The following is a 14709-nucleotide window of genomic DNA, read 5'->3' as shown; positions in this document are numbered from 1 at the left end:
AAAAGAAAAGAAGGAAGGAAAAAGAAAAAGAAAGAAACATGTCGGGCTGTAGAATCTTTCAGAAGGGTAAGCACCTGAGTTTGAAAAAGACTTCTGGGCATGGGTATTGGTTCAGTATTCACCATCTGCTCTCCATCTCCATTTATTTCCATCATATATTTGCTTAAAGTGTTAGCGAGTGAACGACCCCTCTCATCCAACACACAGCACTCCTCCCTGCTTCCCTGCCCCGCACCCACCAACTGCTACTACTCTTTAGTTTAGTTCAGTAAACAACCTAAATCTCAATGATGGACGGGAAAACCTGTGAAGGGTGGGAAGAAGCAATCATTGATCCCAATACAGAAAAAAATAAAACAACACAGGGAACACAGACATTATACAAAAGGGCAATCTGAAAAGAGGCAGCTTTTCTGTTCCGGGCTAACAAATTATTCCCATCTCTGTAATACTTGAACACAGGAACACATCGTGATCTTCCTCTGTCCCACCCCACCCCCATCACTTCTGTATCAAGTCTGCCCCTAAAGTCTCCTGCTATCAGTCATTACCCACTAAAGCATTCAACCTGAGGTAGGATTTTTCTCACTCTTCCCCAAAGTAACTAGGAGTGTGCTGTCACTGCCCAGAGCCCAAGCTTGCTGCAGTCTTAGCAACGTGCTCCGGGGAAGTACAGCTTTCATCTGCCAACACTTGTATTCTGCCTTATTCCCCTTCTTCCCCTCAGTCAGATTGTAGTGAACAGGAGCTGAGGGTCTCTCTTTCACTTGGGAGAGTTCGGCAAAGGGCACAAATGCTACCACTCTGGTGAATCAAAGGCATAGGAGAATTAGGAGCTAGTGGCATTTGGGGGTGAGATTTTGAATTGATTTGAAAGATGGTTGTATTAAGTGCAAAGATGTTTCTTGTTCACAGGACAAACACAGGCAGTCTGACACTGCCTTTTTAAAAGCTATTTGTAATGATCTCTGCCTTCAGGGCTGGGCAGTGAGGCTCAGTCCTCAGTTCCCTTTCACTTGCGTTCCAGTGATTGTATTGCACTCCCCTAAAAATAATATGAAAGATCTTGCTTTTCCCCCCAGTCATTAGTCATGAGGAGCTTTATTTGTCCTTCTTAATATTTCAAATTGAGTCTAACTGCTATGCTCCTGAATTTCTGGATTTTCTCTCTGGCCACTGCACCTTCTCCCCTCTCCCCAACACACACACAGACACACACACACACACACACACACACACACACGAAGGACATTTTAACTGTTGCTTCTCTTTTAACACAGGTAACAGTTCATTTAGGTTACACCAGTCTGTAAAAACTGTAAATGCTATTTTATTTTAAACATTTTAGTTTACAAAAAAAAAAAAAAATCAATGATTGGTACCTTTTTACACTCTCAGATTCCTGAATATGGACAGATCTTCAAAGGAAGGAAGGAGTTCTCATATGAAATTTAAGATAGACTGTCCTGAAGGTTGTGGGGTGGGGTTTTTGTTGTGTTTTATTTCGTTTTTGTTTTTAAGACACAATAAAGCTAAAATGTCAAGTCTCTGGGAGATATCCCCGTACAGTTTCAGTCAAGGAGCATCTCAGAGCACAGACAAGGAGAGACCCCAGCCTGGCGCTGGCCGTAGCCCCAGGGGCCCAGGCGTATTTGGTAGCGCACGGGTTGAGAGCGACTGGGACAATCACACCTCGCACTCCCTTGCGGGCTGCTGGTGGCAGGTACAGGATCCATACTCATTGATGATCACCAGGGCTCCTTCAATGTGGTTGGGTTTGTAATCAACGTAGTATTCCTGGGCAGACATGGCAGCCATCTGATGCATGGTCTGTTTCTGCTTTTGCTTCCTGCGCTGCGTGACAAAGCACTGTCTGAGCTGCCTGAGGCTGGCTGGGAAACACTTCCAGGAGACATAGAGCACCAGGACCACAATGAGGAAGGAGAAGATGAGGGCCATGGTGCCTGTGACCACCTTGTGGATCTGCACGGCGTTCTCGGCGTGCTCGCCGCCCGGGAGCGCCACAGTAGCCGGCTCGTGCGTGCCGTCGAGCTGCCCCTCCCTGCCGTCAGCGAGCGTGGTGGCCGGGCTGGCCGGGAGCCCCAGGTCACTGTGGTTGGTGACTGCTGAGAGCAGGTGGCCGCTGGTGGGCTCGGCCCCATCCTCGCACAGGTGGAAGGCGTACACAGCGTCTAGGACGTCCTCGCCCTGCGCGTACTCCGGGCTGGCGCACTGCAAGTTGCCATCGTAGCGCCCCTGGAAGCTGCTGAGCCATGAGGCCAGGGCGCACACGTTGCGCCCACAGTCCCATAGGTTCCCGGCCAGGGTGATGCTTGTCAGCGATTTCCAGGAGTTGAGGATCCGGGGCTCGATGTAGGAGAGGCGGTTGGAGTCCAGCTGCAGAGACTGTAGGTGCGGCACGGTCTCGAACACATGGGGCTCCATGTACTCGATCTCGTTGCCCGACAGGTCCATTTTCTCCAGGTTCCAAACCCAGTCTAGCGAGCTAACCACAATGGCCACCTTGTTCCTCTTCAGGCAGAGAGAGTGCAGGGAGATGAGGCGCGGGAAGTGGGCGAAGTTCACCTTGACCAAGTCGTTGTGCTCCAGGTGCAGCTCTGTGAGCTTGAACAAGCCGGCGAAAGAGTTGCGCGCCAGACTCTTGAGCTGATTGTATCCGATGTCAAGAAACTTGAGGCTGCGGCAGTCCTGGAAGATGCGCACCGGCACGAACTGGATAGCGTTGGACCGCATGTGCAGCGTGGTGAGCTTACGCAGCCCATGGAAGAGGTCGGGCGCCAGCGCCTGCAGCTTGTTGTACGAGAGGTCCACGCTGCGCAGGTTGGGCATGGGCCGGAAGGTGGTGTTGGCCAGTTGGGTGATCTGGTTGGAACTCAGTGTGAGTTCCTTAACTCGGCGCAGTTTCTGAAAGGCGTCCCCCTGCACGGAGCAGATGTGATTGTGATCCAGATAGAGCCACGTGAGCTGCATTAACCCCGTGAACTGGCCGGCGCGCAGCTCCGAGAGGCTGTTGTAGCGCAGGGACAAGCCCAGCAGGCCGGACAGGTTGTGGGGCGCCTCGGTGAGGTTGAGCGCCTCGCAGTACAGCAGCCGCCCCTCGCACCGGCACAGCTGCGGGCACCCGCTGGGGGCGGCGGGCAGCATCTGAAAGCAGGCCCCCAGCAGACACAAGACCACCCCCGAGGGCCTCCTCAGCAGCCAGTATAGACAGAGACCGAGCAGCAGGAAATCCATTAGCGAGAATCTTTCCAGAGAGGCTGGAGAATGTCCATTGGAAGCGCTCGGTCAGAAATCTACATCATATTTTATTCCAAGGGAGGGGGAGAAAAGGGCAAAATCAAATAAATATATTGAAATAAAGAAGGACCCCCCCTCCCCAAAGCCACACGTTCACCTCTAAGCATGCAGAAAGCTGGGCAGCATGGAAAGTTCACAGCCACGGAAAGATCAAAGAGATGGTGATTTGGTCCATGTTAGATGCTGCAGCAAAGAAAAGGGAGGAAAAAAAAAATCTTCGGGAAAGAATTTAATTAAAAAGTGTCTTACCCACCCTTTTCCAGAGAGTGACAACCTCCATTCAGCTGCTCCCTTTGTGTGCAGGCTAATTATATGCAGGGCGAGAGAAGACCCCTCTGTGTTTCCGAGGCAGCCCCGGTCCGCGGCCGGCGGATCTGGCAGGCGCACAATGTCTCACTTTGCTGCTCGGCTCTGGGCTGCAAGGGCGGCTGGCGAGGCGGGGAGGCGACTTCTAGGACCCGCAAGTTTCCCAACTACGTGCCGGCGCCGGGCTTCGCCTTCCTGCCGCTGTCCTTTCCCTCTGCAGTTCGGACTGTGACGTTGTGGGGAAAAAAACTCCAAACTCGGGGCTCACGACTCCCCTGGATTTGACAGTCTGGTTAATGTCCGTCATTGGAAAGGACCACTGACCGGCGCCACCTTTTACTCCGCGGAGACCGCCTGCCATTCGCGCCCGGGGCGGCTGCGGAGAGCGGGTTCGCTCATGCTTTGCGGGGAGGTGCGGGCGGCGGGCGGCGCGGGCGGCGCGGGCGGCGGCGCGGGGAGCGGGGAGCGGCGCCCGGGCTCCTTCCCTCCGCCAGGCAGTGTGCGGCTCGAGCTTGCACAGGCACCTACTGCTCACTGAGTGTCGTAAGCTGCTCACGATTGTGCGTCTTCCCGGAGCACCTCAGACATGGGCAGATTGAAAAGGGGTGGGCATAAAACCAACATTTTACCGAGCCACTAAAGTAATATATGTTCTTTGATGAAACGGAAAACACTTTCAGCTTTTTTGTCCATATTTCAAAAAAGGGGGAGAGGGGATGGAGATGTGGACTAGCATCATCAACGACAAGATATTTCCAAGCAGGAAACTGAAAGATTCTGTTCTCTCCCCCTTTCCTTTTGGGGATGTTCCCCCCTCCCCCCTTTAAAGCTGTCTACATGTAAGAGACACGTAGGAATCTGTAGAGAAATCAACATTTGGTCCTTTGCTTTAGAAAAGCAACTTGAGAGAAGATAGAGTAAAGCAGTGATTGTGGGGGCTTGGCTAAGATTTTTATTTTTTTCCCTTTCCTTACAGGCACTGGAGTTCTGCAGTCAGCCAGCCCTTTTTTAGTGGTAGATGGGGAAATGGTTTCTAAACCCAGTGGATTTGGAAAGCCATCCCGATTTGGTGGTATGAGACCAGTGTGTCAGAAACGTATGTCTGTGTGCAGGGAGTCTTGCCTGAGATCCTGCGGGGACTTGACCATTCCCCCTAGATATCTATAAGGTCCCAAGTGGATTAAAGAAAGATTCTGCTGTAGGGGCGCCTAGGTGGCTCAGTTGGTTAAGCGACTGCCTTCGGCTCAGGTCATGATCCTGGAGTCCCGGCATGGAGTCCCACATCGGACTCCCTGCTCAGCAGGGAGTCTGCTTCTCTCTCTGACCCTCCCCCCTCTCATGTGCTCTCTCTCTTTCTCATTCTCGCTCTCTCAAATGAATAAATAAATAAAATCTTAAAAAAAAAAAAAAAAGATTCTGCTGTATGACACCCAGGAGGGCTGACCTCAACATGCTGCACATGGTGATTACAGCACCCTTTGGTACCCTCTAGGAGAATATGCTAGAGAATAAGCAGAGAAAGGGTAGTTTAAACCATAACAAAGCCTACCCCCCTCCATACACATAACCCTAATTAAACTTTGAGACTGTTGCTAAACTGTGTCTTCTAAGCATGAAGAGAAGAAGTCTTTGCCTGATTATTTCCATTCACAATCATCTGTAGATGGGGTTCTTATAATGAGCTCTCTCTCTCTCGTTCCAACCAACCAGCTTGGAGAGGGTCTGTATGGCAGACCCTGTCAGGAACCTGTTGGTCATTTGTTTAAAAAAAAAAAAAGAAAAAAATCCTCAGAGATGGCAGAGGGAAACCCTTCTGGAAGTGAGTGTGGGCAAGCCTAGCTTCTTGACAGAGATGCCCAAGGAGGTGGTAGGGGGAATCAAATGTGAATCTCCAGCTCCTCTCTTTGAATTCCTATCATCTCTGCCTCTCAGGAATTGAAAGTAAGTGGGCATTATCTGTAGTGGTACTCATTTTGATAAGAAGGCAGTGGATTACCAAAGCTCCCAGGCTGGATTGACTTTGGACAAGTTACTGGATTGGCCTTTAGCATCCAAGCCGAAGGCACCAGCCAGGGGAGTTCAAAGTCACCAAAGACTGGTGGTACTTTTCAGGAAAAGTCCTATGAACAGGGGCATGGATTATTACATTTTTTTATCCATCTTTGCTCTGCCCTGGTTCTTTATCTCCAAGAAATATTATTTAATTGGAAGGAAAACAAATCCGAGACATTCTATACATCACATGTCATCTAGGAGCTAGAAGAGACGTTAGAAAATCAAGCCCCTTAATTTTGCACCTGAGACTGAGGCACAGAGTTATCAGGCCATTACCCAAGGTCTCACAGCTTGTTACCCCACAGGTGGGTTTTTTGCTGTCCCACACCCAAGTGGTGTTCTTCCCTTGCCATTCCTGATGGTTGCCTGTCACTCTAGCCTCCTACCTGACTCTGGACTGGGCACCTGCAGTTTTCCTCCTGGCACCTGCAAGGTGCTGCGGAACACTTTAACAGACAAACAATTTCACCATCAAGTGTTTTCCCCTCTTGCCAACACAATTATTCCTGACAGCAGCCTGGCTGATTGAGCCATAAACTCTAAAGGGTGGTGGGGGAGGCGGGGGCAGGCAGGAGTAAACATTGGCCAACCATTCAGCAAGCACTGTGAGTCTAAGCCACCCAATCCCCACGGCTGCTAGGAAGAAAATCCTCCTAATGCAGGCGGCTTGGCAAAGTGGTGATGGAGCCTGCCAAATGGGCAAGAAGAGGTCCCACTTTGGATGTCACTTGATTTGTAGAGCTGGTACAGAGAGGCAGAAAAGAGTTCAGTGTTGGCAAGGAGGAAAGAGAATAAAATTAAATTCACTGCATTTATATGTGAGTTTTCTTCTAAGTATGCTACTCAAAATGTAGAAGATATGTCTAGGTTGTAATTAAGATATATATATTGCTTTTCACATTATTATCCTGCAAATCATTTCATCTGGATGGTATCTTTAAACCTTTCCCACCTCTAATGTGGCAAGTTTGCATCTTTTCTATGCTTTTAAACCCCTTGGCAGAACTGTATACATTAACAGATTGAAATGAGCTTTATTGAAATTTAGCTATTCTAAGTCATCTAAGTTGCAGAATCCCAATTTATTATGTATTTAAAGCATACCAGCACTGATTAAATCAATGCAAATTAGGTTAAACAAGAACAACATGAATCAAGTGTTTCAGCAAAGTTGAGAAACGACAACTTTTGAGTCACCACAGCAAGTTGATATAGGCTGTTTTTTGAGAGTTTTAATTTCATGCTTCTCAGGGTCCAATACACTAGCAAGTAAAAATGAAAAGAACTCCCCTAAAGTTCTCTCCTTCCTCATGTCTGGTCTTTTCTCTCTCTTTAAGTGTCTTGTGAGAACATTTGATTCGGGTTATAATGTAGCAATTGTGTATATACTTGGGCGAACCACAGGTTTCTGTTGGCAAAATGTCATCTCCTTCGGTGGTGGTTGCTGATGAGAGATACTTTACATGCTCTGAAAACACCCTTAACATTTTCCACATTCGTATGGGGAATGAGCTTATCCCTGTCTGGCTGAACCACCAGAGTACTGTAGTCAGATGTCAAGAAAACCACCCCGAGCCATCACGCCAACATGCAATTGGGAACTGAAGTCAGAAAGGAGGAGAGTCTTGAAAATGTGGATTCAGAAAATGGAAGGAACTCTGGGGTCCAATCTGATTGCCAAAACACAATCTGGAATTAAGAGGAGGGAGAAGAACAAGCTTGAGATAGCTGGAGAGACCAGAGTATAGCTTGGAGGAGGGAGTGATTAATTTCTCCTCTGCTAAACCTTACAAATTAACCTTTGCCTAATAAACCCTCCTGCTTTTTCTTGGTACTTCATGCTGCGATGGGAGGGGGAGGTGAGGAGTGGGCTTGGGGGGGTAGTCACATACAATTTTGAAGGGATATGTCTTTCCCATTTCATGGGAAATGTTCATTGTAGTCCAAATGGTTTGTGAACCAAGAGCTGCAAGTGAAGAACATCTGAAATGAGCATGCATTCTGGGGATTGGCTTTCCATTAGTAGTCTTTGGCAGTGTTCAAGGAAAGAGAAATTTGAGTGGTGATTTTAATGTTCTGTCATCGCCGGCACCAGCTTGGACCTTGATCTTTATGCTGTTGTCTTTAATTTTCAGTAGCAGTGAACCATGGCTTTCTTTAAAAGGAAACATTTAGAGGAAGGCGAGGAGGGTGGGAGTCACAATTTCAAAAGGAGAGAATTAACTCTCTTGTTTCTGTGGGCACACAGTATAAACTGGCATTTTATAGAATGCCTCTGAAGATGCACATGGGGCCAAAGGTGAGGGCCCTAAGGCTTCTCTCAGGAGTTCTACTTAGGAGAAACAAATTAAAGAGGGGAGGTATTTTTTTTCTTATAGACCTTTGTCCTCTTCTTAAAACTAGGTAGTAGTACAGATCGCACTGAGGAAATACCTACCATGTTCAGTGCATGATGTGAGTAATGGGGGTAAACCCAAGAAATGCAGTGACTCAGTGCTTTCCTCCGGGAACTTTTAGTAGGAAGGAGAAGCAGACACTGAGGGACTTTGCCAATAATATTTATATATTGCCCAGTGCTTGAGAACAAATGTCTCTAGAGCATACAAATGAGAAGAACTGAGCGATCAAATGGGACCAGTGCTTAAAGGCTTCACTGATGGAGGTAAATCTTATGAAGGAACTTATGGACTCAAGATATAGGTGCACCTATATCAGGAGGGGTGGGCATCATAAAGGCATAAGTACAAGTGTGGGAACTGGAATGCTTACATCTTTTTGAGTGGCTCAATTTCTTGGGGTGTGGGGGAGAAGAAGGTAAACAGGGACAAGAGGAACCTCTGTGTTGAGAACAGGAAGGAAGTTGGTAAAGGGCTTCCAATGCCATACTGAAAATTTGAGTTTGCTCTATTCTGTTAGTCTCTAAAGTCCAACACCTTAGAGTCATCTTTGACTCTTGTAATAAATACCTGTCTTAGTTCAAGAGGCCTGTTCTGTTACGTGGGGCCCTTCTCTGCAGGTTCATTCTGCACTGCCATATGTTCTGATCGTGTGGTATTATACCTAACTATTGTATCCTCTCTCAATCTCTGCCTACCTTCGTTCTAGCTGTCCTTCAAGGTTGATGTAATTTCTTCTATGAGTTCTTAACAGATTCCCTTGTAAAGTGATCTTTCATTCTTTTGAACTCCATTAGCAGCTTGTCTTTACCAATCCGATGCCTGGTCCTGTTCCCTTTGTATGAGTGTGGCAGTAACTTCTAATTATAGTATTTTAAAACTGAATGGAACATTAAAGGTCTTGGAGACTAGAATAAAAGGATCTTGATTGGGGTCCCTGCTTTGCCATTTTCTATCCATTTGATCCTGGATAGGTCACTCCATTATCGATGTAATAGGACTAAGGATGGCTATTTTAAAGGAGTCTTGGGGAAATTCAGAGAGATGGTTTATATTAGTGTCTTGCAACATAAAAGTGTAAGCCTGGGACTCACAGCCTTGGAGCATGTTAGACAGGTGGAATCAGATGTCTTCCAACGCCCACTGAATCACATCTGCATTTTACCATAGGCTGTAGGTTAAAATTAAATTTTGAGAAGCATTCTACTGAAGCACTCACAAATTCTAACCTGAAAAAGGAACCCAGGGGTCACCAATTCCCTAGTTTTATAACTGTGGAATTGTAGGGTCAGTGATGTTAATTGATTGTGCATGACTGTTGGTAGAATTTGGACAAAAACCCCCTTCTGAATCTTGATTTCAAACACATAGAATGAAAAGTCTGTGTCTGTCGTACCTGGTACTTAGTAGGTTCTTAATAAGGTTTGGTTTTATCACTGGAACAGCAGGAAGTACAGAGCCCTTGTATGTGCTAGCTTTAGGTATCTTCTTGCTTGCTTGACCCCTCAGTTTTCCTGTCACTGCCAGTCTGCATGTATTTCTCATGGACATTTTAGTTTTACCTTTTTATTATAGAAAAGTGAAAATTGAAAAAAAAACAAAAAAAACCTGAAAATTAAAATGAAGATTGTCTCCGAAATTTCAACACCCAGAAATCAACTATTAAGTTTTGGGCATGTAATCTTTTAGAGTTTGTCTTTTTCACACATATATTCTAATAATCTGATCACATTACACATATTCCTTTGTAACTTTTTTCCATTGTGATATTTTTCCACGTCAAGAATACAAATCAATAGGATCATCTTCAATGCTACAAAACATTCTATTTTATTTCTCTTTCCATCCCCTCTTGTTTACCAATTACTTAGTTTTGTTTCATAGCTATTATAAAATGGCTCATATAAAATGAACATTCTCATACATATACTGTAGTAGATTGAATGCTTAGATCCCCCTAAAATTCATATTTTGAAACCCGATCCCAGGGGTAATGCTATTTGGAGGTAGGGCCCGTGGGGGAGACTAGATCATGTGGGTGGAGCCCTCATGAATGGGATTAGAGCCCTGATCAAAGAGACCCCAGAGAGTTCTCTGGCCTCTTCTGGCACGTGAGGAAAGCAAGAAGGTTATCTATGAACTAGGAGGCAGGCTCTCCCCAGAAACTGAATCTGCACGCACCTTGATTTTAGACTTCCAAACCTCCAAACTGTGAGAAATAAATGTTCATTCTTTAAGCCACTCGGTCTAAGGGAGTTTGTTATATAGCAGCCTGAACAAACTAGGACATGTTCCTTTGCTTGTTTGGACAACTGTGTCCTTAAATTTTAACTCTAAAATTGGTGTTCAAAGGGTGGGGACTTTAAAAAGACTTCCTGTACATAATGCCATATTGTCTCCCTGAAAGGTTGTACACATTTCATCCTCAAGAGCTCTTTTGCTGCTTTCTCTTCTCCTTGAGAAACTCCACCACATCACAAACAGAAACACCTTTTTCTCCCCTCTCCTTCACCTTGCTCAGGCACTGACTGAGATCTCTATCTGAATGTTCTCCCCGCCTTGGAACGATCCTTCCTTCCCATTCTCGTTTCTCCACTCCTTCCCATAGAGTCCATTCCCGCTTCAGATGGAGGGGTGGGCTTTGGGGGCTTGGGTGTTTCTTTTGGGAGTTCTTGAGCATTTCATTCTCACATCTTATTAAGTAGCTGTGCAGCCAAATTATTTTCATAAAGGTGTTAATGTCTGAAAATAGTTTACTGCAGTGTTACTTAAAATGCTCATGTTGGGATAAGAATGTTTAAACATATTTTTGAAATGCACCAGACTGTGCTCTGTTCTGTGAGAATACACTCTTTATTTCAATCACAAGAAATCTTGTTTTTCTTGGTTTCACCCAATTATTTAGGACACCTCTTAACACCAAACGAATGTGCTAGGACAGCTTTGGAAACATCTATTTAATTGCAGTCCACAGGAACAACTGACTCTAACTTGGCTCTCTCCCTACCAAAGAGAGATTCTAAGGTTTGAATTTCAAGTGCTATAGTAGGACACTGGTGAAAGAACTTTTTTTTTTTTTTTCAGGTCCTCAGAATTTATTAAGATAGCTGGACAACACCATTCTTCTGCTTGGTATTAGCAAGTCTTACCTCCTCATCCTAGCCACAAATAATGAAACCAATTTAATTCTGTAGTAAGTTCTTTCTCTGATACATCTTGACATTTAATTATCTTGTTTTATAGAATTTTCCAGATGTTGCTAATTTTGTCCTTGCAGATAAAACAAAACTTCCTAAGAATAGACTTGTTATGTTCCTGCTTTTAGGACCCTCTAATATCTACTTCCAGAGGTACAGAAGAAGATCAGATATGAGAGACCATATATGAAGAGCGGAGGAATAGCCACCTAGCACTGATACACATGCACATTCTCTTCTGAATGTAGTCTGGCACAGTTCTGGGTTCGTAGAGATTCTTGGTGAATAGAGTTTATGAACTGGTTCGAATTCTTGCCTAATCAATAGCCAATGAAATCTGAGCAAATATAAATAGCCTCTAAAGTACACTGACACATAGGCACAAAATATTAACCCAACTTTTGTGTTGAATTCACACAGATTAATGGCATTTATACATGGCATCCTTACAAAGATCTGTTTTGTGTAGGAAATCTCCCACCATCCATAAGCAATGAGCTTTCAGTGCTAAATTTACCTGCTCATTTGGTTGCATTTATGTCTTTATTTAAATGTCATCTCCCATTCTGTGTTACTACTTCTTAATCTCCCACAGACACCTTGAGAATGCCTTTTAGTTATTTAACATAAATGTCTGTTGCTGTTCTTATTTGTTTTTCTTTTAAGTCAAATGGAGGTTTAGCTGATGAGATACAGAATTCGATAAAATGTAGTCCCTGCCTCCACTGTTCTCAGATCTGGGTTGCAGGTGATGGGTAGTGAAACAATTTGATTTGTGCTGTGGCAGAGATGTAAATAAGAGCTGTGGTTGGAGAGATTTCTCCAACTAGTTAAGCGAGATCAGCCAGAGGAGCTGGGAGAAGAGGAGGAGGAGTTGACTAGATGGAAGGATGGAGGCCACTCCAGTTAGGTAGGCAAAATCTGTGGAAAAACTACAAGGGCTTCTGAGATGCATAGGATGTTGGGAGCACATGTATGAGGAGAGATGAGACTGGAATGTTAGCTTAGAACCAGACTAGGAAGACTTTCAACCTGGATTATGATTTCTAGAATGTGGGTACAATAAGTGATGGCCTTGAACGTGAAGGGCAGGGAAACAGATACTGGGAGGAAGGAGAACAGTTGGGAGGCTACCACATCTGCCCAAGTGAGATATTGTTAGCCCAAGTGGGACTTACTCTATTAACATCAGAGATGTATGGGGCAGGCCAGGTACAATAATGGTTTTGTAGTGGGATTGACAATCATGTAAATGGTAGTTTTTCAGAGAATTAATTTAAGATGATTTCAATAGAATGGGTTAATCTAGGGTAAATGGAAAGCAAGGAAGAATAAGATGTGGAAGCAAGCTAACATTTGGAGCTAAGAGTAAGCAGTTGAAAATAGAAACAGGTTACAGCGGGACATAGAGATCATGGCATCTCTGGGAGATATTTGGTGGTTAGAGTGTTGGTGGTAGGTGCAAACCCCCAGGGAGAGAGATTAGCCTACAAGCTGCTGCACCATCAGAAGTCTCTGCAATCTAGTAAGGCAATGTGGGTGTGGGAAGCAGCTGGATGACAGGGAATGGCAGGTCCCAGGCTACCTGCAAAGTACATGTTTTGCTTAAAGTCTATTAAACTCTAATTTTTAAAAATCACATTATATTAGTAAGCAAGTGATATTGCAGGCCGTATTCAACTTGTGGAATACTAGTTTGCAAAGCTTCTTTTAAAATAATGTTCTCAACATAAAAGAATGAGAGGGAGCAGAAGAGGTAGAAATTGCCTCAATAGGAGGGTTAGTTTAAAAAATTGAGAAATGCTGTATAGTCCGTAGCGAGCAGCCTTTAATATATAGACATGGCCATGACAGTGTCATTAAAACATGGCTGACATTGACAGGATTCAAGAGGAGCCCAGATGGTCAAGGGTTACTGATGCTAGGGGGAGAGTGCCCAACAATGAGTAAACCTGCAAAGGAAAAGTGCGGCCGTGGTCCTGTTTGTCTAGGGACTATGTCATTGGCTGGCTGAGGTGGAGTGTATCCTTCTCCCAAGAGAGTTTGTCATTGGCATCTCACATCAGTGTAAGATTGTTCCTTTGCGGATGGACCTTATATTACCTTCTCAAACAAGAAACAGGGTGATGACTGGAGATCATGTCCTTCAGAATGCAGTCCTATATTTGCGTTTTAGCAGAAGAATCTGAGACATTGAATAACTTACTGAAAAAACTTGAAATTTCTGATGCTATATCAGGCTGAAAAGTATTCCACCATTTATAAGCGATATGACCTGGACAAAGTGATTTCACTTCTAAGTAGAAGTATTTAACATAGTAAAATAAAAAAAAAAAAATAAATTAAATTATAAAAATAGAGAAGTAGTACAAATGCTATTGTAATAACTACTTATCTCAATTTCTATTATATAAGGCCAAAGATATATCACTTAGACTGAAGACAAGAAGGAAAAAGAATCTTAAGCACAGGGGTGCCTGGGTGGCTCAGTGGTTGAGCATCTGCCTTCAGCTCAGGTCATGGTCCCAGGGTCCAGTCCTGGGATTGATCCCCACATTGGGCTCCCCACTCAGTGGGAAGCCTGCTACTCCCTCCCCCACTCCCCCTGCTTGTGTTCCCTCTCTTGCTATGTCTCTGTCAAATAAATAAAATCTTCAAAAAAAAAAAAAAAAGAATCTTAAGCACAATGGTATCATGCATCTCTAAACTTAAGCTCTTACTGCTCCTTCTTTAAGTACCTGTTCCTACTTCAGAGACTGCATAAAAACAGAAACAACAAACAAAAAGCTTGCTGGTTAAACCAACAATTATTTTATGTACTTCCTGATTCTGTGTGTTGGCCCCAGAGATCTTCTGTATGGGATGGCTTGACTGTGCTCACTCAAATGTCTATGATCAGATGGACAATTAGCTGGAGACTAGGCAACTACGATGCCTTCACTCACAGAGATGGAGATTGGCACACTGTTGGCTGGGGTCCCACTGACTGACTCACTCACTCACTGCAGCCAGGGACCCCTCAGTTCTCTTCCACACGGCCTTTTGTCCTCCAATAGGCTAGCTCAGGTGCAGTTATGTGGTGACTACAGGATTCCAAGAGAGGCAGGAAAGAGCAAGTCCCAGTATGCAAGTACATTTCAGAGTCCAGAGTGCTAACCATAACGCCATGGGACCCACATCCTTCAAGTCTTGTCTTCCTGCAAATTGCTGTTGTTTGTTGGCTAAAGCTAATCACATGATCAGCCTGACTCAAAGAGTGGAGGATTAGGCTCCTTTTCTGGATAGGAGGGGAAGAACTTATGGTGGTTTTTACAGGTTAAATAAAGCGTCAGTGGATTAATGTTTACTCTCTCTGTAAGTACTAAATGCTCTAAAACAATTTTATTTCTCAAGCCATATGGCCCAAACACTATGGACCATAAGCACCAAGGCCCAGA

General features: G+C 44.8%; 2 protein-coding genes across 13 annotated transcripts in view; one reads left to right on the top strand and one right to left on the bottom strand.

Annotated features, from left to right (window-relative positions):
• The window catches only part of CTNNA2 (catenin alpha 2), a 1073854-nt gene that overhangs the window by 719946 nt on the left and 339199 nt on the right, over positions 1-14709 (top strand). The window lies entirely within an intron of this gene.
• Positions 1324-4266, bottom strand: LRRTM1 (leucine rich repeat transmembrane neuronal 1). Of its 3 annotated transcripts, none has more exons than XM_073896855.1 (2): positions 3416-4266; positions 1324-3314 (listed from the first exon to the last, which is right to left on the bottom strand). In XM_073896855.1, the coding sequence occupies exon 2, from the start codon at positions 3253-3255 to the stop codon at positions 1687-1689; it is 1569 nt and encodes a 522-aa protein (XP_073752956.1). In that variant the 5' UTR covers positions 3256-3314; positions 3416-4266; the 3' UTR covers positions 1324-1686. The 3 variants fall into 3 exon arrangements, with proteins under 3 accessions (XP_073752956.1, XP_073752957.1, XP_025724096.1); XM_073896856.1 differs by having other exon boundaries at positions 3568-4266; XM_025868311.2 differs by having other exon boundaries at positions 3572-4265.

The sequence above is a fragment of the Callorhinus ursinus genome, unplaced genomic scaffold, assembly GCF_003265705.2.
Source record: "Callorhinus ursinus isolate GAN/ISIS: 27379988/994484 unplaced genomic scaffold, GSC_fseal_2.0 scaffold10, whole genome shotgun sequence".
Classification (NCBI taxonomy): domain Eukaryota; kingdom Metazoa; phylum Chordata; class Mammalia; order Carnivora; family Otariidae; genus Callorhinus; species Callorhinus ursinus.
Note: the sequence above shows the minus strand (reverse complement) of the source record. Positions and strands in the feature narration are given on the sequence as shown.